A 24,459-nucleotide genomic window follows, 5' to 3' on the forward strand; every position below is an offset into this window, starting at 1 on the left:
GACACTGCACATAAAGAAGTCTATTCAATGTTTGTTTTTTTTTTATCTCAAACCACAAAGTACAACCTCACATAAATACAAAAATCACACAGTATCCATTAAATACATCATAACCGTCCATATAAATATTTGACATTTCTACAAACACAGCAAATCAAATGGTACATATGTATATTTACATTTGGACTGTTGATGAAAAATACAAGTGAATCCAGGTGATTTGTAATTGACTTTGCTGTTTCTACAAAAATGACAATGAAAATCTTGCCATGTGAGCTACAATCATGTTTGTCCTCTGAACACAAAGTAAAAGGCTTTGGTGCAACACGTGCACATCAGTGCATCATCATAATGAGGAAAAAATCTTTTGACTTTAAGGTTTGAACAATTGTTTGACTTGGGAAATCTTTTTCTAGATAATTCCTTTAAATTATTTACTAAAATATGTATGAAAACGCACAAGTCATTTGTCATTCTGACCATCGTAGGGAGGTTTTCAAAATTTGAAAACTAGGTTTCCCAGTAGGCTGTGTCACTATTGAGCGCACATGCTCACACACCACACCAACGTTTTCTGTCAGTACGTGACGGCAGCGTGACGGCAGCGTGTTGCAGCGTGTCACAGCGTGCTCTCCAGCGTGTTGTAATTGTCTTTGAAACTTTTGAGCTCCAGAAAGTGTTTGGGCCTCTTGCTGCGCTGCCCGGTTGAGGGCAGGTAGGTGACCTGGATGGTGGAGGGGGTGCTGCGGACAGGAGACCCCGTCAGGTCCTTGGCTGCCGACTGATGATGCTGGTCCAGACTGGTGGTGCTGGAATAGGCCTTCACCCTGTGGGCAGAGAGAGAAAACACATGGAAAGGTTAACTAAATGGATACTACAGCCTGAAACTAACTTTTTTAATTTTTTGCAGCAGGTTTGAATTCTTAGCTAAGAATGTTTTACAATAAACAACATCCATCTAAAGTTTTACATATTCCACAAATCAACGATTTTTTTTTCTCCCATCACTTGAAATTTAGTTAAAAGTTAAATCTCTTTAGGCAATTACATGCACCACACGTTGGCCTGTCAATGTGAGCAGTGACGACCGAACACATGTTAGAACAACCTAAACAATGTCAAGTCTGGACCAGTACGACAGCACTCACACATCAGCGAGTTCATCGAGAGCCTGCTGATATTCAAGGAACTCGGCTTCCCCGAACACCTGAAACACAGAGTGGAGGTCAAATCAGTAACATGTTGCAACAGCTAATGAAATAACTTGAATGTACCATATTATGTTTTGCTATCTTGCAAGGGCTTAGCCAAGAATCTGCTGATTTACCAAGTGAGAGTGTAGATTCCCTCAAAAAGAGGATATGAAAAAGGTAGTTATGATGGAATGTGCTCACCCTTCCTGCTAAAAATCCCACAATGCATTTTATAGATAGAAAAATGAGCATTGACCAACTCAAATAATGATGATGATGATAAGTTTCTGAAATCTCATAGTGTCTATTACTCGGACTGTAGTGAACGATTAACGAGTGAGTGAGTTTGAACGCAGTCACAAAAAAACATCTGGACACACCCCAGTTCCGTGGCGAGCGCTGTCGTAGCCCTCGAGCAAGCGCTCAATGAGCGAACTGTGGCTGCTCTTTATCAAGGAGTGGGAGTTGCGCAACTCTAGCAGCCAGTTCCTGAAGTTGCGTCCTGTAAACGCACTGGGACTGCAGCTTATCTCCTGCAGAGGAATTCCTGAGATCCAAACAGGAAGGAACAAGAAGTGAAGGTTAGCAATCGTGTTACTGAAAAACAAAAATGTTTAATATATTACAACAAAGAAAGTGAGAGAGTTCAGACTTCAGATTGTTATCGAAGAAAAGGAATTTCAAGTAAGAGGATATGAGAGACGATGATTGTAATGAGCGAGTGTGAGAATAATGTGTGACGTGATGATGAGGACAATTTATTCCTGTGGCATCGATACGTTTTTATCTCTCACCTGAGTCACGGATGGCATCCAGAGCTTTCATTCTGTACAGGTAGTTGTAGCAACCTTTGAGATACAAACAGGTTTTGGTTTTATTACACAAAATGGAGAGTGTGCAGCGCAGAGGGATTTAGACGAGGATGAGAAATGACTTACTAATCTGAAGCCCCTGCTTCAGTCTGTCATCTTCCTCTGACAGGAGACGAGGTTCGAAGCAGATCTCCTGCACTTTGGAGAGTCTGGAGTCGATCTCCTCCCTCAGACCCTGACCAGTAGAATAAAACACGCGTGACCGATGGCACCCGCAGCGGATGCTGCGTGTTTGACAGAACAAGCTTTACCTTGGGGGCATTGTGGCCGATGGGCGCGTGGGGTCCCCGCCGGGACCTCATTGCAAACCGCATGATTTGCCTCTTGACGAAGATAAACAACAACACAAACACCTGTGGACACAAAACAGACGCACGTTATCTTTACGTTAGCATCACTGCGGCAGCTAGCGACCAGAGCTGTGACTTAGCATCTTACCAGACTCCCATAGGCCATGACCAGAACAACGTTAACCCCCGACAGAGGGGGCGACTCGGCCATGTTTCCTGTCAGTGAGTTCACTTCATCCACAGGTCGACTAGCTCGCTAGCAAACACTCGCACCGCTGTGTTGCTCCGTTAGCCTGGAAGCTAACAGTCGGTTCATTTTGAAGATTAAAAAAAAGTCTCTGTAGCGCAGACGAGAAGCTGTTGTTCCCCCCGCGGCTTTCGAACGATTTGATCAAAGAGAGAACTAACTACGCGGTGACTGTTCTAATGTTCCCGTTCGTCGACATCTTGCGTGAAATTGCGCAGTTTAGCTTGTGCTAGCTCCGAGAGTAACGACAGTTGCAGCTCATTTACGACGCTCCAGCCACGTTACCGTAATAACTGTGTAGGGACCAGTCCCGTCAAACAACCTGCCTGGAGTTTATTTTCATCCTATGTGTTGTACTCCAAATATTTAAACTAAAATCTACTCTTATCAATAATATAAATATTTAGCAATATATATTGTCACATATTTTACAAAACTGGATATACTCAAAGTGAAGGGTAATTTCTTTAGGGATTAGGATTTTTCTTATTGGCTATAAACAGTTTATATCTAATCATCATCATTATTATATAAGACTCAGTGTTAATAACATATTTTACTATATTATTATATTAAAATATACGTAATAATTATAATTCGTATACATATGCATGATTTTTCATATGTATAAATCTTTTATGTAGCTATGACGTTTTACTGTACCGGTAGAATATTGTGAGTGTAAAAACATCCATAAATATATATATCAAGCATCCCTGTATACTTTATTCTACACATTATATTTATTGTTATAAATACAATTATATTTATAACATACAAACTAGAGTATTCACACGATTCCTTTCTAAAAAGCCTATTTTACAGGTATTGTAATGTGCAAAATGATTTTTTTTTTTTCTTTCAGTCTTTCATGACCATCGGTTTCTTCGCACCTCTTTGTCTCGTGTTGTTGCAGCAGGTGGAATGACTCGTGTCGATCGTGGCACGAATCTCTGAGTCGTCCCTCTCTCTCAGCTCGCTGGTATAAATGTGTATCAGACCGTGATCACATGTTGTGGCTCCAGTTTCCTCTCAGCGCGGAGCGGAGCACGTGACGCGGCTCTCCGTGGTGTCAGAGTGGAGAAGAAACAGGTAAATTCACTGGCTCTCGCTTGTTGTGGCAGCGGGTCGGCTTCGTTGTGTTTCCTCGACTGTAGCGACACCGGCTCGGGGATAAAATCCTGTCCTACGACCTGACTCGAAGGGCGACAGCGAGACCACTCGTCGGTCGGTGGTGTAGCTGTGTTAATATTGAGCCGGGGTTTCTGGTCAGTATCGCCTGATATTTATTTTCATGTTCGGGGCCTGCGGGCCTGTTTTCAGCCTCGGTGTTTTCCGCGCCGAGACCCCGGCCATCGTGTCACACCTGGGCCAGACCGGTCGGGACCGACGCAGAGCAGCGGTGCGGTTTATAGAGCCGCTCCTGTGCTAACGTGGCTAACCAGCTAACGTGCTGCAGCTAGTTGGGGCGACATTGGGTCGTGGAGTTAGCATGGCTAACAGGCATTAGCCGATAACTAGCAGTGACATGGGCGTTTTGGGTTTTGTTCGGCGGAACGTGGGAGCTTCGCTGCTCGCTAGCTGTCGATTAGCAAGGTAACTTATTGATAACCACGCTTAGTTGGCTAATGCTAACAGCCCAGCGACACACAGCCAGTCAGCGCTACTTGGTTAGCCGACTAGCTAGCGGCTGTTATAGAGTTAGCCTCGTAGTCGCCATGAGGTGAAGCGGCGACAAGCGGAAGCCCACCAAGACTTGTGAGCTGGTTGCCTTCCCTTCGAGTATTAGCCAATTGGCTAGCGTTTTGGCCATGTGGCTGGCTAGTGGAGTCGATATGTCCGACGGGGCCTGGTTTTAGCCTTGTTTGTGGGCTAGCCCACACAGGGTTTTACGTAACGTATGCAAGATTAAGGAGTAGCGAGGCTCCAGTTCACTGTGGTGGAGAGAAGAGGCTGACTGGTTTCACTGTTTCTATCTCATCCTCCTTGTCTGATGCCAGATTCACTGCAGATCGCTCAGTCGTCGGCTGTTCGATCACATGTCATTTCACAGTGTAGGTTGTGAAACAGCACTGGGGTTGTTTTGATATAGATAGTGTTGCATAATATTCTCCAGCGGTAGATAGTATAACCTATACTATGCACTTGTGAGCGTGGTGTGCATCAACACCCCAGTGAACCGTGGCACTGTGGCTCTGCGGGTCAGTCCCTCTGCTGGCAGAGGTTCGAGACATTGGCCCAGATATGGACTGAAAAGCACCAGACGTCTCGAAATCAAAGCTGCTGATGTCCCGTTGTTATCTCTGAGCACCCCCCACTTGGCAGTAAGCTGCCAGTCAGTTTGAGGAAGTGGTGTTCATGTGTATTGGAAGTGTGTGTGATTTAAATGGGTCACAGTCACAGGTCTGTAACGCCTCTCTCCTCTTTCTCTCCTTAGGTGTTATTCCTTTGTAAATACTGTTATTTGTATATACTGTAAATGATGACGTCCATGGGCGGGAACCGAGCCCGGGGCAGCTGGGAGCAGACACAGGGCCAGACACAGAGTCAGACACAGCACAAGCAGAGGCCTCAGGTAACCTCACCACCTGCCATGCTGCCCAGATGCAAAATGATTTTCATCAGGATAACTGTTGGCAAATCAAGAATCTCTAAATGTTCCTATTTTGGTCAAATGTTTGTACTACACAAATAAAATTGTGCCTACAACAGCTGGGGTCAGTTACAACCCTATTAAATACCCATTTGAGAAGTTTCTTAGCTTGACTAAAGCTCAGTATGGACTACCAACAGTAACAACATATTTTGACAGTTGCAAGGCGAATCCCTGATTTTCGGCTTTAGGATTACAGCTACTATTTAGAGTACTCATGTAGAGTCCAACAAGAAGTTAAGTGACCACTGGTGGCAGTGCGTCCAACTATGCTGACGCTAATGTAAATGCACTGTTAAGCTGAGTCAGCCTCAAGTTGACACAGCATCTCTGAACACTGCCATGACAGAATAGCAAAGAAAAGTTTGTCAGTAGCAAACACTGCATGTGTCATTTCTCTCGCCAAACGAATCAAAGCTTGTGCTTCGTTTTTTGTTGACACATGATGTTGGATCGTTCCCTCTTCTTGGAACAGGCCACTGCAGAGCAGATCCGACTCGCACAGATGATTTCAGACCACAATGATGCTGACTTTGAAGAGAAGGTCAAACAGGTGAGCAGATGCACAGCCTGTTGTCCCAATTCTTCCAAACGTAGCTTTCCTGTGTAGTTGTTCATGCTCATTTGAAAAGGGTAGAGGGGACTTATATGTTTAAGCACTGGTGCATGTAGTATTACATCAGTTGTGTCTGTATTGAGTGCACAAGCATGTTTCTGATTCATCATATTCTCAAAGAAAGAATTTAAAGATAACGTACTGTAAATGTTAACCTGTTTTTAAACTATGTTAATGAACTATTGTAATTAAATGTAAGAATGTATGAAATGTCTATTTTTTAGCTACAAATATTTTTTAAACTTAAGACAAAATACTGATCTGCTCAAACTCAGCTCCATCATAGATTTCATTACATATCTTCATTTAAACCAGATAAGCACTTTATCTTAGTCACACGGCTTTAAATCTATCTTAAGTATCATTGTACAGAATCTGACAAAAATAATGCCTAATTTAATGATTGCATCCAAGTAAAAAAAAATTGAGCAAGAACCACTAAAAGATCCTGATGTCACCATTTGATAGGGACTTTTGCATACTTGATTATACTGTGTAAGAATTTCACAGAAATTGTAAGAGGTCATGATTTCAGTCTTTATGGGAAACAAACCCTGTGCAAAAGTGTCCTGACCAATAACCCGAATCCCTGCTAGTAGTTGTACAGTTTTGCAGCTAACTCTGTTTTCTGAAACAAGTTTTTATGGAAATATTATACATATTTCCTACAGCGGAAGAAATTACATTTACTTTTGCATATTGCTGTATCCTGAAATATATATTTTTAAACATTCTGCATAAGAGCCCTTTGATAGATGAGATGCTTGTAGTTTCAGTAAAGGCTCATGTCTGTGTGTGATCATGCTACTCCCTCTTTTCCAGCTGATTGACATCACAGGCAAAGACCAGGACGAGTCCATGATCGCACTGCACGATTGCAACGGGGATGTCAACAGAGCTATTAACGTGTTGCTGGAGGGTAGCCCGGACACTGTGAGTACTGGCTTTGTTTGAGGGCTTAGCACTGTGAGGGCCTGGTTCTGGAGAAATCAGGGCTACTCTGGGTTAGATAAATATATAGTAATGAACAGTTTATGTTGAGCAAGTAATGCTCCTGTGAAGATATAGAAGGGTATGTGGACAGAGTGTTGTTTTCCTATTTCAAACCATACTTCATATAAATGTTAAAAGTTGCGCAAAGAAGTTCAGTGTAAACACACTTTCTATACTTCTCCTTACTTATACATAAACCTTTTTAATACCCAGTTGGGTTACCAGTGTCACACGGACTCCAGATCATCATAAAACCTTTAACGTGTATTATATATAAATTGTTGCACATGTAGTTGTGTATTGTATATTCATTGATTTTAGTTTTTTTTTTTACTATGTTTTTAGCAGGATATACTGTCCTGTTGTAATGGCAGCAATATACAGATACACTAGTCTTGACCTTCACCTTTTTTAATGAGTTTTTTTGGGGGGGGGGGGGGGGGTGACTCGGGACACAGTCACTAAGTGCAGAAGTACACTGACTTAACACTGTGGTTCTGTCTTTGCTTACTTTCCTAAGGACTCTTGGGAAATGGTGGGGAAGAAGAAAGGGGTGTCGGGCCAGAAGGAGACGAGCCAAGCAGAAACCGGAGAGGAAGGAAAAGAGAACAGGGAGAAAGGAGGCGAGAAAGATGTTGCACGTCGTCGGGGTGGAGCTCCACGTAAGGGCCGTGGAGCCAGCAGGGGACGAGAGTGTGAGTGTTTACCAAAGCGTTTTATTGTGCCTTTACTTATCTTTTGTAGCATCTTTGAAAACTTAATGGGTGCATTCTACACTCAACCTCAATGCTGGATATTCATTTGGGTGGGAAACCTGCTTAATAAGTAAATCTGAGCAGAGCCTTGTGTGTGGGCGGACGATGCTTTTCTGTATAACAGGAATGGCACTTCTAATAGAATCTGTTTGAACTTTTTAAAATTTTTGTTATATTGCTGAACAATTGGGGCCACTGACGATATAAAGTGGACCAAGAACTGACCCTTGAGGGGCTCCATGCACAATACAAACTTCATCTGATTCAAAGTTACTAACAGACAATTGTGGGATTGAGTTTTTTCTTCTGTCTGTTAGATTAAGTTAAATCTGGTTGTGAAGAGTTGCAAAGGTTCCACAAAATTACTGAAGGAATAAAATACAGAGTCTATTAAAAACAGCAGTTTCATGACATCACCTGCATGAAATCATGTTAAAATATTTAAAGATGCATCACAGCACATCTTCCTTTGAGGGAAGCCACATGTTAAAGGTCAGCATTATTATCCCCTGCTTCGCTGAAACTAAAGTCTGCTATACCAGGGCTATTTACAAGTTGGCTGTTGTACGTTCCATCTCTGCCAACACAGCTGTAGTCACTCATTTAATAGGTTTTTATGTTAAAGCTTTTGTGAATTTGCATGTGTCTGCGTTACCATCTACTGTGAGTACCACAGAAAATCAAAGCCAGTAGCAGAGTCTTTGTTTATTTTGAATGAGGGGCTATTTTGGCTCTCGTACATTACTTATTTCTCTATAAAATTGTTATTTGGATATCTGTGTGCTGTTTTGTGTCTGAACTTGTTGCCGTTGTCTCTCCTCTTAACTCAAGTTCGCGGTCAGGAGAATGGCTTGGATGGCAGCAAGGCTGGAGTAGCTGGAAGAGGAGCCGAGCGAGGCCGAAGGGGAAGAGGCAGAGGAAGAGGGACTATCGGTAAGTGGCTGTAATTGTCTTTGGTCAAACTCCTCGGTGAAGGTAATGTATTGAATCAAAACACAGTGGTTGAGTGGGGCTGTGTGATATGACAAAAATCTTTCAGATGGAGGCTGTTTCGTATGCAGATACATACCGTTGTTACCCCTACCCTTTATTGTCTGTGTAAATTGGGGCCATTTGTAACGGCAGCTGTTACCTCTTTACATCTTCCCACATGTCAGGGACAAAAGCAATGACTCAGTTTGGTGTCTATTTGGCACTGAACACTAGTGGCTCATGTGATTCTCTATGATAAAAGAAGTTAGTAGTGTTTTGAGTCTCATCTCTATCATCATAGTATTTATTATTTATTGTCATATCACACAGCCATAATCTTGAGTTTTACTTTTACATGAAATGCTGCCAGTCTTTCTCACGTCAATAGTCAAAATAAGAAATTGAAGTAAGCTGTCATTGTCTCCTCAGGAGTATCTGGACGGCGAGGAGGCCGGTTTTCAGCGCAGGGCATGGGGTAAGGGAACACCTGCGTTGCCTAAAACCAGTGGGTCTTTTGTTCCACTTTTACCTGTTGCCATGGTCACCAGAGAGCAGGACCCCAGCCTATTGTTTAGCCCTAATCCAAAGGAGGAAGGACATACGTTAGCCAATGGGATGCAACTGTGTGGGCTGAATAAGTCTCTTCAGAGAGTCTATGGTGTATAAACATTTTGTTTAGAGTGAAATTTGGATAAATCTACAAAGAGAGTCGGGGAGCCGACTAGCTAATTCCAGTCTCTGCTCTCTGAATAAAGCTCCAGCATTAAGCCAGTTTGTGAGCTGGAATCATCACCAGAAGGTGTCATAACAGATGATGTACTTCTCTCAACTGTGGTGGTGTTCTTGATTCATGTCATTGTAATATAACAGTCAGCATTGCAGTAGGACACCAGTTGTTAAAACAAATTTAATTCGTTTGTTGATCAGTCAAGTGTAATGTAGAGATTTTTTTTAATTTCCCCCTGGGGTGTGCTGAAGTAGTCTATGTGACAAAATGCGGTTTTCTGCAGGGAGGTCAAGAGCTGAGCAGCTTCCAGGAGGCTGAAGATTATTTTCTCTTACTAAAACCAGTATTGAATATGTGCTTCAAGGCTAGTGTGAGCTCCATAAAAATACATTTGTACACAGAGGCTCATAAGGTGGAAGAGCTTTGCTTGCATAGCACGCGTTAAAGCGGTGGTACACACAATAGCTGTCTTTATGGTCTGTGTCTCTCTGAAAATCCTCTACGGTTTTAAACATACTTGGGAGTATGGACCCAAATATTGACATGCATGTCTTGAGAGCTGTGTGTGTGAGGGGTGGTGGTGGTGGGGGGGGCTTCTGGCCTGAAGTCGCGTGTGTTGCAAGCTCATGTGTTTTTCATGTAACCTAAACTCCCACTACAAGGTCTGTGATCACTTTTGCTTCTTGCTGCCAACAGTCACGGTTTACCAGCTTGGCTTCAGTGTCATTTAAACAAAGTTATTTAAAGAAGCACTCAAAGCTTTAAAGGAAGCTGCCTTCAAACAGATCAGGTGTTTGATGTGGTTTTTACTGTGTGAAATGATGATGGTGTGAAAAGCTGTGTGTGTGTGTGTGTGTGTGTGTTCATTGGTACCTTGTGCTATTGCTTTTGAAATGATGCTAAGGCAGCGTGTACCCTTCACCTCACGCACATATTTCCTGCAAAATAAATCTTTGCATGCGTTAAATCCAACTTGATGGATACTATGAGCTCTCATGGGAAATGATAACTTATTACCTTGTAACTGATGGAATCGTTGAAGTGTTCCAAAGTTGTGAAATGACTAGAATGTATTAATATTAATAATTCCAGTTAAAATATCAGTTTAGTTTTTATTTCCACAACAGAAAAAAATACTATTGGATTTTAAATACAGAAAACATCATGTTTTCTCCAATGGTGTAGAATGAGATTTTCGACACTGGGACAAGATATGGCAAAGAACGAGAGAACACAGCTCCATTCATTATGCAGCCAGTTGTTTGCAGTTGTAGCAAAGCATTTGTTGGCTCATTTACAGAGCTGTTTCTTTGGGGTAGCTATTAGCAGCCTTTGTATTTGAATTGGCTGAGAAGAAACTGAGGGAAGAGATGGGAGTTTGTTGTGTCCTTACAGGCCTCTCCTTGTTTGTGAATGTTAGAATTTTTAATTGTAATGTATTTTATGACACGGCTACTTTAAGTGTAGAATGTTAGTTGCACATCCCCAGAAAGAGGTAATGTTTTCAAGGTATATGTATCATTATGTGAAGTTTAAATGTCTGTAACAAGTTGAGTTGCTTCTTCATGAAACCGTTTATATATGTGGTTGCATTGTGTACACTTCTGGATTTCTTGAACCATAATGAAAAGCGCACCGGCTTTCCTTACATAGCGACTGAAAGACGTGTGGTGTGTTTCTTACAGCACTGACACAGGTAGATTAAAAGCATTTTGCTTAAGATGCTGCTGCTCAAGGATGGTGGTCTAAAAAAACAAAAGCTACATCTTCAACTTTTACTCTGTTGTGCTTCCTGTAATTGTTGCCATTATTTTTCCTCTAAAGCCAGATTGATAAGGGGCCCACATATGATATTGCTGGAGGTGAGAGGTGAGTGAATTGCCTCCGGTGTGTCTGTTATTCTTGCTTTCTTTAGGGAGACTTCTGAGTGCCATAAAATGAGATGATGTAATTTAAGACATAATTAAAACTAAGTAGTATTCTTCATCCTATTAAGAGGATGTCAGATAATTTTTTCCTAGCATCTAAGTCACAATTAAATCTGTTCATGAAAACCACAAATGCTCTCTGATTTGAACAAGAAGGATTGTAGACAAATAATAAACTTGTTTAGCCTGAATAAAAAGAGAACTGGATGTGTCAAATTTTAGACAGAAGTGCAGTATTGGAAAGAGTTGTTGAGGAACAGCTAAATTAGTTTTTAGATGCATTCTCCTCCTCATTTGCATGTCACTGCACAAACTCTCAAAGACAGTACTGGTGTCACCTCCGTCCCATGTCGTTCCCTCCTCCTCTCTTCCTACTACGTCCGTATTAAGTAAAACGCGTAATGATAACAGTAATTCTAAGAACCTCAAAAAAATCTAGTCTGGATGAAAAGTCCTTCAAAATAAGTAATGTTTTAAACCTCTGGACAGATTTGGTTTTACTTGGCCTTCAAGTAAAAGTTCATTGAAAGTTTGTCAATCTTAAGGGGAAATACCATGTTTGACATTTCTTCACCAGTAGATGTGAGTTATTGTCTTGAAATTTGTATATTTTGTACAAAATTGAATTTCTTTTTGTTTTTTATCTTAAGTAACGAGGCTAAATATCGCTAACTGCATGTCTCCTGCTGCCTCTCAGCTCTTGAACTCCTAAATTTGTCTCCAAATCTCAACTTAAATATATTGTTTTTGCTGTGCTGTGTTCACACATTCAAACCCCTTTTTTATTGTGAGCCTCTGTTGATCCTCCTAGTTAAATCTAGGTGTTCTTGCAGTAGTTAAATTTGAGGTGTGTCACAAACTGTGCTGTCTTGGGTCCTTTTTAATTTAAGGTAAAATTGGCCTCTAAAGTCTCTGAAAAGTTCTTGAATTTGATGTAAAAGAAGATGTAGTTTGTAAGATTAATAAGATGAACCTCAGATTTTTGTGTATGAGCTCCCACCTGTGGCTGCTGGAAATGGTCAGTACATATTTGAATTCATAGCTCAACTCTTTTCTTCTTTGTCCCTGTCTTTCACAGAACATTCAACCCTGCTGACTATGCAGAGCCAGCCCAGACAGAAGAAAATTATGGAGGGGGCAGCACCTGGAACAACACGGGAAGTGTGGAGCTGGAGGAGTCGACTAGTAAGTTAATTTAAAAGAGGCTGCCCTCCAATAAGAGACATAAATCTAATCAGTGAAGCATCTGCTTACCATCCAAATAATTATAAAATCATGTCTGGAAAACTCGCTTTCTGATCAGCCATGCAAACTGTTCACCAATACCCAAATTCCAGACTTGCCAGCCTCCTAATACATCCAGATGTCCACGTGCACAGTTAAATAAAGTATAACCATCTGTACATGACATTCATCTATGATCTCCCCACCTCTCGTTGTCACCAGGGCTGGAATACTCTGCAGGAGAGGGAACAAATTACCCGCCCAAGTTTGACTCTGCTCCTGGTAAACCTCTCTTCACGTCTTGTTTTATGCATTATTTATTCTGTTGGCACTCACTTTGCCCATTACAATATCAAACACTTTATCTTAAACTCACAGGTGCCTGGAGGTCTGCCACAGAGGAGTGGGGAACTGAAGACTGGAATGAGGATGTGAGTGTTTCAGGATTTAACTCCATGATTGCGCCTCATGCTCTAAAAATAAGATTCTGTGAGCACTTAAAACAAACATCTGAAGTTGTGAGAGATTTTTAATGTACTTCAACTGAGGGAGGACCAGCTCCTTTTAATTCTGGATGCCCTTTCAACCTCTGCTTCGTCCAACTTGTTCCATCTTCCTCTCCAGCTTTCAGAGACCAAGATATTCACATCCTCCAGTGTGGCATCCTTGCCGCTACCTCAGGAGAATGTTACCATCACCAAAGGACAGAGGTGGGTCATTGATGCACTTTATTACCACAACTCGCCCTCTCTAACAAATTGCTTTTCCAGGAACTGGTTGAGAGAAATTTCCATCATATCCCTGTTAACTTGTTGAACTGAAGCTGTGACTTTTCCAGTAATGAAAATATAAATGTCAACATTAGATTTAACTTAACTTTAACCTCAAAGTCTGGTGATTTGTTGTTCAACAAAATTGATTGTTGGCAAGCCAGCACATTTTTAAACTATGACTGAATACTTTTTGTAATTTTGACTAATCAACAGCATTAGTGTAAAATGTCATAAGTTATTTTTCCTCCTTGCTGTAGGATTGACCTGGCGGTGCTTCTGGGGAAGACTCCTCCATCCTTCTCCTCAGAGACAGAAACCCCCCCCATGGAGGCCACCCAGCCTCCCTCCTTGTCCCAATCACTGGTTTTTAGTAATTCCAAGCAGGGGCCGCCACTGTCCCAAACATCCTCCAGCACCCCGTTCACCCAGCACAGCATGGTGAGACTTACCTACTTTATATCAAAGCATTTTTTAAAGAAATTAAGATTTTGCTTACTGATGCAGAATTATCACTTTAACTTTATATCCCAGTCACTTTGTAACCATAAGGGGAAAGGATAGTGCCTTTGACATCATGTCAAAATTTCCAGTGTAGCAGTAACATTTGCTTTATTGTAATAAGTGTCTCATAATCTACCAATATTAAAGGTCAGCATGCTGAGCAAGGGATTTGGGGATGTGGGAGACCCTAAAGGAGGCAGCACAGGGACCACAGGCTCTCAGTTCCTGGAGCAGTATAAAAACGCTCAGGCACTGGCCCAGCTGGCAGCCCAGCATTCCCAGACTGGACCTCCGAACACAACCCCTTCATCCTGGGACACCAGTGCCGCCTCACTTGGACAATACGGTGAGATGACACCCTAAAATCAATTCTCTGTTCAATCACATCGATGGGTAATGTTTACTTATTATATTTAGTAGATCGTAAATGTTTTTCTCTCGTCATTCACTGTTCAGATATGAAGACTCAGCCCGAGTCTGTGGTCCATTCGCCCTTTACGAAGCGGCAGCCTTACCAGGCCACCACCTCAGCGTCGTCCATGTTGGATGTTTTCCTGCAGGACAAAGGCCTGCCTCCTTCCTCCTCTGTCCCCTCGTCATCTTCCTTACCCCAACATACAACATCCTCACCCCATGTGGTGCCTCCGCCTGCTTCATCCCTTCCCAAAATGGCAGCAGTCCCATCTCTCGGTCAGCAGGTTTCTCCAAGTTCATCAGATGCCCAGGGTTCGAGTCCACTGCCTTTGCAGCAACACAAACTTAAACAACAGAAGAAGAGGGCGTCCATTACAACAAAGGTAACATTAAAATTGAAATTTCAGTTTTTTTTCTCTAGGTGGATGGGTTTTTAAAATCTTCATTACTGCTCAAAAATGCATATATAGATTCACATTATGCTCGACCTCTTCCCCAGATTCCAGCAATGGCAGTGGAGATGCCTGGCTCAACGGACATTTCAGGACTTAATCTTCAATTCGGAGCGCTGCAGTTTGGGTCAGAACCAGTTCTACCAGAGTATGAGTCCACTCCTTCTACAACGCAAGCCAACCAGGTTCAGAACAGTCTCTACACGAGCCCCAGCAGGTTGGTACAACCAGAAATACACCTTTGCAAATGTGTATTAATGTAATGTGGGAATATTTCAGGAGGAAAAGCAACTTCTTCACCTCCTCGAATGTCAGAGAAACTTTAGAGAACAACTGAATACACTGATTTGGTTATTCCATGCAAGAGCACCTTGCTGGACTAAGTACTGATATTTAATATCAGTGTTTAAATTATGTTTTTTTTCTTTTGCACCATCTATTAGAAATACCCATGTGTGTGCTAGGGTCTAAAACGCTCTCAAACTGTTAGTCAGATCCACTGCTTGTTCTCTAAGAACACAGTCAAACTTGGGTCTTGTATATACATGAAATTCTGCAGTGAGTCGACTCCAGCTCTCTCCAACTCCAGCCAGATGGACCTGTATGACCAGAGAGCGCCTCAGACACGACGCTACCCTCCCTCAGTCTCCTCCTCCCCTCAGAAGGATATGCAGTCCAAGGTAAGGCCAAAGCTTCTCCCTTTTTCATTTAAAATACATTGGATAACGTGCCTAACCTCCACTTGATCCTAATAGATGAAAGGCTTTGATCTGATGCAGAAATATCCTGGTGCATCTATCTAACTTTGAAGACTGTGATTAAAACACTAATTGTATGTTTGATGTTGTGCTATGTGAGCTGAATGTAAAAGACACAGAATCCCCCTCAAGCATTGAAATCAACATCCCTTTTGTCAAATGCATGTTTCAGCAGTCTCACGGTTGCTTAGTTAGTTTGTGTCACCCCCCTTTATTCCCCCAACTTATTTAGAGATCAATACTTGAACGCAGGAGCTCTTAATAAACTGCTCACTCAGGGCAGATGATGTTGCTCCTTCTCCTCGTTGTTCCAGCTCCTTATTTATTAGGTTGTGCTCATTGTAAAGTGCTGCTAGTTTCAAACCTGACCTCTGGTTAATATCAAGCCTCTTGATGACTGTCTCCAAAAGCCCAACACCCTTCAACTTGTTATCAATGGCCTGTTTCCATAGAAACCTGTGAGCTTACCTTCATTGTTGATTTTACAGAATGGCTTAAGTTCAATACAAGCAGCGCAGTCTTTGGAAGGTAAGTGGCCATTTGCAAGCCTCTTTTTTTTTTTTTTTTTTTTTTTTCTTTACAAGCATTGTTGAAATTGTTTGAGGCATTTGAGATGCACCAGCAGTCATTTTTTTTGTCTTTTTTTCCTGATCTTTCTCTGCAGCTGCAGCAGGCTCTGCAATCAAGCCAGCCTCTGATTCAATCACGCAGGCATCCGGCTCCAGCTTGGGCACTTTGACGGACAGCGGCACAGGCCCTGCCTCCTTGTTGACGGCATCCAATCAGACATCCCTAAGCGCTCTGGGGCACAGTGAAGACCTGCCTCCAAGCACCATTCCTCCTCCTCAGCACAACAAGTGAGATGCAACTAAATCAACACACATACTACATAGGAAATTAACATAACTTGAGTTTTTTTCCTCTTGGCAAACATAAATATCAGTGCATGTGGTTTGATCTGGTGAAACCTGATCTGAACTTCTTCTTGTCATTTTTACAGCTCTCACCCATCACAACAGAACAGCCTTGCCCCATCTTCAGTCCGGACATCCAACTCAAGCTTACTGGTTTGTTCTCTACATGTTTATGTCCACATTAATACCAGAAGCTTGTTTGTCAAACATTTATTAAACCATTGAAACAGAAGAACATCAGATGTTCTTTAACCAGGCAGATAAGATGGCTCTGTAACATGCTTCTGCTGGAGAGTGTATCTCCCTCCATCTGTCTAAGCATTTTAAAAGCATCATTTCCTGTGATGACAGGCGAAACCATTAGATAACTGTTCACTCTAATGGAAATGTAATTGCATTAATCCTGACTGATTCTTTTTCTCCTTCTTTCACATCTCACAGCATCCAAACGTAGATGGTGACTCAAGCCTGCACTCCTCCTCCTTCCCTTCCTCAGTCTCAGTCCCCTCTTCTTCAGTCCCCTCCTCTTGCTCGGCAGCAGTTGCTGCACAGGTGTCCCTCGGGGCCCCTCAGGCATCCTCGGTGGGCTCTGCCACAGTTTCAGCTCCTTCCGGCCTCGGGCCCGTCAGCAGTCTGGCCATGGGCCTCAACCCGGCCTCCATGGGTGCTCCATCTGCAGCAGCCACCGCAGTTCTACTCTCCACGGCGGCTTCAACCATTCCCTCTGCAGCTACTTCATCATCCGCACGCAGCTCTGCAGCATCCTCAGGTTAGACTTAAAACACAAGCACAACAGTGTTTTCAATTAACTCATGACGTATGCATCACTAATTCTATCTCTACACTGGGGAAAAGGTTATTTTTAATGGTAACACAATTCTAAAGTACTATTACAATGAATCCTTGTTATGCTTTTTTGCACTAATCCAAACAAACCAACATGTTGACACTTACATCTGTGATTTGAATTCTTGATGCTAGTGTTCTGGAATCAGGCATAATGTGTAATGCATGCTGTTCTGTTCTGCCATGAAAATGTTTCAGATGATGTATCGTTTGCAGTGTTCACTTAAAACGTGCTTTTAATGTTTTGAGTTGAAAAAGACACACGGCCACACACTGTGACCCTATATTTGATAAGAGCTCAGTGTGGGTGTGTCTAGGGTTAGATGATTGGTTTCCATTTCCTCTTCATCACTGGCATCGTTTCCATGATTCTGACTCATCTTGCTCTGTTTGCTGGGTTTCTGAAACTTCTCTCTTATTCATTCTTTCACATGATGTGTTCCTTACTGCTCCCTCTACTGGTGTATTAATAGCTTGAATTTATATAGTGCCTTTCAAGAGACCCAAGGATGCTTTACATGTGTCAGTGGGGACCAAAAGAGAAAAGAAACTAATTTGCACAGACAGGACAGAGAAAAACGGCACTAATGGCAGGTCGAAGTGTTAACTGAGGCTAAAGGCTTTAGTGAACAGGTCATGTTTGAGGACTTTTATTGGAGTCGTTATTTATTCATGCAGCATTGGAATAAACTGTCAGAACTTGGTTTGATGCATAAGAAAACTGAAATGTTTAAGACTCACCTCAAACATGTTTTTATCACAATTGTAGAATTAATGCACCGGTTACGATATGATTTCAGATAAATGTCAAACAGGATAATAAAGTGATGTTTGATATCCTAATGGTCAACTTCACTGACATAATCTTCAGCTTAACTGGCAAGAACAGGCAAACAACCACAAGGCTGTTGTGTGGAATGTGAATGATAAATAATTACAGTGCACGGACTTGTGTGACTGTATAGATTTTACAGCATTGGCTTCTGTAGAAAATCAATACATTCCTTATATTTTTTTATATTGATTTATGCGTACAGGGAAAGCACCTCCAAACCTGCCACCTGGAGTGCCCCCTCTACTGCCCAACCCATACATCATGGCTCCGGGACTACTGCATGCCTACCCTGTAAGTTCATGCCAAACTCAGGACAATATCTATTGATGCAATATCTGAGAGTCACTGGTGTTTACCAGATTTGATCATATTTGTTCATAATTTTCTGCCACGTCTGTTGTTTAATCTCAGCCTCAGGTCTACGGCTACGATGATCTTCAGATGCTTCAGACAAGAATACCGCTGGTGAGTGTTCAGCTGCTGCTGCAAAAAAAAAACAATTCAAAAGTCATACGTCATTATTTGTATTTTGTGAAAAATATACAATTGTTTTATATCTCCTCAGGATTATTACAGCATCCCCTTTGCGACTCCCACAACAGCACTGACTGGCAGAGATGGCAGCCTGGCGAACAACCCTTACTCTGGTGAGTCATCTGCTAACAGTTGTCAATGAACAGTTGACTTCAGCTTTTAACTCTGACAAAAATGTAGTGGAGTATTGGATTGGCTGAAATTGTATTTGTGGTTATCGAAACCTGAGTCTGGCAGGATGCCGGAAAACTTAACTGAGGCCACTCGTTAATTTTATTACATTATGGATAATATTGATCCCTTGGCCTCATAAAAAGAACCTCAAGTATTGTTATTTATGCTCTGTGGGGTACGATATGAATTTAATGCTGCTATGTGCAGTGGAATGGATATAACTCTGTTTTGGTGAGGATTAGCTCATAATGTTTGAATGGTTAAACATCCTGCTGACTACAGCATCTCGGAACATCCGCTTTGTTCTTTGTTTACCTGAGATCTGATGATTTTCTTTATTGTTTCATACCTCTCTTTGATTTCACTCTGTCCTCTCCCATGCAGGTGACCTGTCAAAGTTCGGTCGAGGTGATGCATCATCCCCAGCTCCAGCCACCACATTAGCTCAAACACAACAGAACCAGACCCAGACACATCACACCACACAGCAGACCTTCCTCAACCCGGCACTGCCGCCTGGCTACAGCTACACAAGCCTCCCATACTACACCGGCATGCCAGGCCTGCCCAACACCTTTCAGTACGGACCTGCTGTGTTTCCGGTGAGAGAACTTAAGACTTGGCTTATGTGTTTGGATCTCATTAGTGTCACTGCTCCCACCCTGAGTTGGTTCTTGTGTTTTTAATATTTTCTCATTAAAAGGAAAACAACTGGCAGGATTTTAGCAGCATGTATTAATATTCCACAGAATGGTGGATGATTTTGACTTTTGCTGTGTTCAGCCATTTAAAAACAGTACAAATTGCGGACGAAATAACAAACTTTCTCATTATGCCGCTGACCTGATGAAATTGCATACCGTGTCCCCCCCCCCCAATTCAGGTGGCTCCTACCTCGTCAAAGCAGCATGGTGTGAATGTCGGCGTCAACGCATCAGCGACACCTTTCCAGCAGGCTAGTGGATATGGTTCCCATGGATACAGCACTGGTGAGGCACTAAACAATATGGAAACGGCATGTTTAGAAGGGTCATTTAGGTCCAACTCTCATGTAGGTCATACTCGCATACCAATAACTGGTTATCACAGCGAGCCCATTGAATTCTCATTGGTGTGGAGTGCACATTTCATTTTGAGCTCTGCAGCATCTGCAAGCATAAACGCAATGTTTGTCGAGACTTTTGTTGCGCTTGTGTCAGAACGAATGTGAATGGATCATAAAACATTCTCTTCTTTTGAACTGAAGTTTAACGAAATGTTTTTATATTGAAAATGGAAATACTTCTGCATCTTGTAAATGGTCTTTATCATCTGTACACGCAAGAAATATGCCTCAAAAACTCAGCTGCTTCTTAATAACGTGAATCACTTTTATTAAATGGCTTCTTATGATTAAAATAAATGGGACTGACATTTAGACCAATTAGAAAAGAGAGTAGGGGCTCTATCAGTGTTACCTGGCTACACATGCTTAACAGAGTTAGGGTTGGATTATCGATCGCCTCCTGATCTCCAGGTCTTGCTCTGATCATTTCTAAAAGTGGAGTTTGCTCATGGGCTTCAACTTTCACCCCTTCTCCTTCACACACACGTTCCTCATTAACACATCGACAAACGATGCATCATTCTCCCAGATCTCCTAATATGGTTCCTTTGTTCTCTCAGCGGTCTCATTTTTCCTAGTGGCCTTCTGGATTTGCTCCATCGCCTTTATTCTTTTTTTTTTTTTTTTTTTTTTAAGTGATGCTGTTTATTTTCTTGCTTAAATTCATCATTCAGTATCAACCTTCTGGTCACACGTGCAACACCTGTTTGTTCTAAGCTGCACCATCTGCTGCTTTCTGCCATCACCCAACTTAAGCTCACTGTCCCCTCCCACACACACCCCCTGCCTGCCCCCTCACTTCCCCCACCTCCTCCCCCCTCAGACTTGGGTCAAATAGTACTTGCAAATGATGGTTGGCACTGAACCTGACTTGCCTGTTGTACTAGATGGGAATTCTTTGCCATGCAGGACAATGCAGTTGGTGTTAAAGCTCAGATTATTGGGTATAGTGTTTCCTGTAGGCTTAACACTAACTGTATTGTCTTGTTTTGGTAAAACCTGTCCATGTGGCACAGTTCGAAACAAACGCCGTAATCATTTGCGAATGCTATTTGAGGCAGGTCTGCCTCCCCCTGCCTGGTGTGTCTAACGCTGTGGGCTGCGGCTGTGTGTCTGACTGTTGCAGGCTATGAGGATGTGGGCCAGGCTTCAGGGAGTGGGGATTTCTGTAAGGGCGGATACGGCACTGCCGTGGCCGCTGCCTCTTCTGCACAAAACAAGCCAGCCAGCTCTGTCACCGGGCCTGGAGTCGGTGAGTGCCGCCACATGCCGAACTAAAACGAAAAAAAGGGAGAGAGAAAAAAATCCCTGTCCCTCCCGTCTTCCTCCTTGTGTCACCAACCATCCCTCTCCCCCTCTTCGCTCTCGTTCCCTTCCCTCATTGCTGATGAGCTGTGCCTGTGGGTTGACCCGTCACTACATGTGCTTTCACAAAGTCTGTGTTTGTCATTCTGTGTGTTACCTGTTGTCTTCCAGGGTAACTCATCAACAATCCAATCTGGTTACTATGTTGTAGACTGTTACGTTGTGTTATCCGACAAAATGACATAGATGTGACAGCTCACGGGGGCTGTGAATACCATTAACTGACGATGAGTTACTCTGGATGATGACATCCCATTTACCCTCCGTGTTGCTTGCTCTTCACTCATGTTGTCATCGCTGGTGTGTGGGTCTCCAGAGTAACAAGCTTGCTGTCCTGTGAGCGAAGTACAATTATTCTACGATTCTCGATTAAAATAAAGTTGTTTTAAAGAGCTTCATCCAAAGCAGCTGCATGCAAACACACACACACACACAAATACCAGAATTAAAACAAGTATAAAGGGTTTTATTATCAGTTCTGCTGTACTGTGGGATTTCCTTGACAAATTTCATAAGAAGTTGAGAAATAAGAGATTGTATTACCCAAGAAGAAGACTGAAGAAAATAGCACCAACTTTTAGTATCCTCACTAATGCAGAGGCAGCTTGAGCCTTAGTTCTCTCCATTATGTTGTGATCATATATTATTATATTTATGTTTGAAACCCTTAAATTGTTTCTGCTGATAAACTGAGGTTTATATTTAGCAGAAAACATTGCACATGTACTGAGCTGCTCCTCAGCTTTTTTTTTTCAATTTGCCGAAGATATTGATGGAAGCCACAGAGAACTGAATGCAGTGTTAAAAATTTTTAAATTTGTCTTTCCTGTTCAGTAGTTTGTTTTGCACACCAGTCGACCTTGCTCTGCATTTCCAAGGTGATACAGGGGGTCAGTGTGTGCAAGAGCAACCTGAGCAGTAACCACCAGATACTTTCCATTTCAGACTTAAACCACCGTGTCTGACTGAAACTGAGCAGCTGTTACAACATCTTCCTCCTTTCTCTTCATCCTCTCTCCATCTTGAAGTTTTCTCTTTTTGTTTTTAGGTTACTGTGTGGATTGGAGAAAGTGTTGATACAAACAGAATTCATAAATTAGATTCCTTGCTGTTAATAAACCATATAACATTAATGTTGATTAGAATCTCACCATGACCTTGTGGCATATCATTGTCAAGTACTCAAGTCAACTTTACGTGTTTAGTTTACCAGTATTGGGACTGTTTGTGTTCTGTTTCCCATGTCTCTGCAGGAGTCTCTGTCACATCGAGCAACACCGGGGTACCAGATATTTCAGGGTCCGTTTACACAAAGACGCAGGTAAATGCATAACGTCCATGTTAAGATAAATATCCCTCACAGGAAAGGATCGCTCTAAAATTTTATTTGAACATTTTGTTTGAATAAGGCAAAAATGTCTCTCCTGTTTGTCCCACTTCGTCCCGCAGTCGTTTGAGAAGCAGGCTTTCCACGCAGGGACACCGGCAGCTTCGTTCAGCCTGCCCTCAGCTTTAGGGAGCGGGGGACCCATCAACCCCCCGGCTGCCGCTGGCTACGCCCCTGCCCCGTTCATGCACATCCTGGCACCGCACCAACAACCCCATTCTCAGATTCTGCACCACCACCTGCAGCAGGATGGACAGGTAGGGAACAGGCTTTTACTGTTGTTTGTCTCCTGTTGGTGTTTCTTTTGGTTATGAATATATAAATGTTCTTCGTGTAATTAAACTGCAGAATATTTGAGTGAACACACGATGTGACAGCTGTCCACTCTGTCCACAGAGCGGCACTGGACAGCGCAGCCAGAACGCTTCCATTCAGCAGAAGTCTCAGATCAACAAGTCAGCGTACAACAGCTACAACTGGGGGGCAAACTAACACCCACTGTTGGCCCCTCCCACCAAACCAACGCCGTTGAAAGAAGCCAGGAGGGGGCTCATCGCTCCTCCTGCAAAAACCCTCTCCACGTATAAAACTCCCTGTTCCTCCTCCAGAGATCTCCCTCCCCCCGTCTCTTGGCCCAGCACTCCTGCAGCTCTGGCCACGGTCAGAGGAGGTGCTGTGCCGAGAGAACGAGCACCGTCACGATGCACGGATGGGTGGGAGGGACGGGAGGGTTCTTAGAACAGAGGAGTAATCGGAGCTGAATGGTTATAGAAACACGCCGTCAAGAGGTGAAATATTGAGTGTTGGGAATTTGTATAATGTTAATTCCTCCGCCCCTTCCCTTTTTCTTTCACTTGTATGTAACATAGAACTGTTTTCTAAAAGAATGAACATTTCCTGTGCTTCTTTTGTCTCTCCCCCTCTTTTTTTCTTGCTGATGGGGAGGTTTGAAGTAATACCTGAAGGTGGGGGGACAGACTGGTTTAGTATTTCACACTCTCAACTCCCCCACTCCTTTAATTTAGGTGGAAATGCTTCCATCCCCACATAAAATATCCGAACGCAGTAGTTTGGTTACTTGCTGTTAAATGTTTTGCTTTTCATTTTTATGTCATTTTAAGTTTGAAGAAACAATTCTCTCAATTGGTAGAGTTGTGAAGTTTATTTTTTACCAAATATAGATATATTATATATAAAGACATATAAGCAAGCTCACTGGATTGGACTGTGAGGAAAGTGTGTTTGTCATGTGACTGCGTGCATGTTTGTACACACAGGGCCGTGGTTGTGTACTGTGCTTTGTGTTTTCGCCTAGCACAGGATTTTTCATTATCCAACACGTGTACAGTGACCGTTCCCATGAATTATAGATACGTTGCATAAAAGGTCTCACTCTTCTGCAGGAGATGTTCAGAATGATTTCCAAGGCCAATACACACCCAGTCTGCCTTCCAGTGTGTGTTCTTTTGTTTTCTTTCTGAGGCCCCCCCACCTCCTCCCTGCTCCACCACCTGCCCCCCGACATTGTAAGGAAATTGCAGCATTGAATACTGATGGACAGAATTGTACTATGGGTTTTTTTTTTTTTTTTGTCAGTGATTTATTTTTTCTTTTTGTACTGTGCGTTTTAAAAAAAAAATTTAAATGGATAAACTTGTCTTGTACATATATAAAAAAACACAAGTACTGTAGTCCCTGTTTGTTCGATGGCTTTCTCCTTTTCCTTCTCAGATCCTTGCAGACTTGTTAGCTTTTTGTTTCATATATTTTCTTTTTTTATTTTGTAAAAATATATAAATATTAAGTAAATAAACAAGAGAAAGACGTTTTCATCATTTTGGATGTGAATGTCTTTTAAGAAACTATATTTGCTTCTCATGTGGCTCGTAAATGCAGCAGGATCTTCTTCCTGCGGGTCGACAGTGATGCTC

At 42.4% G+C, this 24,459-nt stretch overlaps 2 protein-coding genes across 11 annotated transcripts; one reads left to right on the forward strand and one right to left on the reverse strand.

Moving 5' to 3' along the window:
- Nucleotides 1-23: 23 nt before the first annotated feature.
- Nucleotides 24-3,632, reverse strand: LOC109638863 (protein C1orf43 homolog). Of its 2 annotated transcripts, none has more exons than XM_069516739.1 (7): nucleotides 3,496-3,632; nucleotides 2,317-2,418; nucleotides 2,132-2,240; nucleotides 1,988-2,041; nucleotides 1,574-1,740; nucleotides 1,149-1,207; nucleotides 24-827 (listed from the first exon to the last, which is right to left on the reverse strand). In XM_069516739.1, the coding sequence occupies exons 2-7, from the start codon at nucleotides 2,377-2,379 to the stop codon at nucleotides 620-622; spliced, it is 660 nt and encodes a 219-aa protein (XP_069372840.1). In that variant the 5' UTR covers nucleotides 2,380-2,418; nucleotides 3,496-3,632; the 3' UTR covers nucleotides 24-619. The 2 variants fall into 2 exon arrangements, with proteins under 2 accessions (XP_069372840.1, XP_019957603.1); XM_020102044.2 differs by having other exon boundaries at nucleotides 2,504-3,502.
- On the forward strand, nucleotides 3,554-24,393 carry ubap2l (ubiquitin associated protein 2-like). Of its 9 annotated transcripts, none has more exons than XM_069516721.1 (30): nucleotides 3,554-3,694; nucleotides 5,040-5,177; nucleotides 5,731-5,808; nucleotides 6,694-6,804; nucleotides 7,385-7,559; nucleotides 8,451-8,552; nucleotides 9,021-9,066; nucleotides 11,143-11,187; nucleotides 12,325-12,431; nucleotides 12,693-12,752; nucleotides 12,849-12,901; nucleotides 13,095-13,180; nucleotides 13,501-13,681; nucleotides 13,892-14,090; nucleotides 14,201-14,541; nucleotides 14,658-14,827; nucleotides 15,170-15,290; nucleotides 15,857-15,896; nucleotides 16,033-16,225; nucleotides 16,369-16,435; nucleotides 16,724-17,051; nucleotides 18,166-18,254; nucleotides 18,375-18,428; nucleotides 18,529-18,610; nucleotides 19,056-19,273; nucleotides 19,555-19,660; nucleotides 20,903-21,028; nucleotides 22,395-22,462; nucleotides 22,591-22,785; nucleotides 22,925-24,393. In XM_069516721.1, the coding sequence occupies exons 2-30, from the start codon at nucleotides 5,082-5,084 to the stop codon at nucleotides 23,018-23,020; spliced, it is 3,633 nt and encodes a 1,210-aa protein (XP_069372822.1). In that variant the 5' UTR covers nucleotides 3,554-3,694; nucleotides 5,040-5,081; the 3' UTR covers nucleotides 23,021-24,393. The 9 variants fall into 9 exon arrangements, with proteins under 9 accessions (XP_069372822.1, XP_069372824.1, XP_069372828.1 ...); XM_069516723.1 differs by having other exon boundaries at nucleotides 15,200-15,290; XM_069516722.1 differs by having other exon boundaries at nucleotides 3,661-3,870.
- Nucleotides 24,394-24,459: the final 66 nt, after the last annotated feature.

Source organism: Paralichthys olivaceus, chromosome 20 (genome assembly GCF_024713975.1).
Source record: "Paralichthys olivaceus isolate ysfri-2021 chromosome 20, ASM2471397v2, whole genome shotgun sequence".
In the NCBI taxonomy this organism is placed as follows: domain Eukaryota; kingdom Metazoa; phylum Chordata; class Actinopteri; order Pleuronectiformes; family Paralichthyidae; genus Paralichthys; species Paralichthys olivaceus.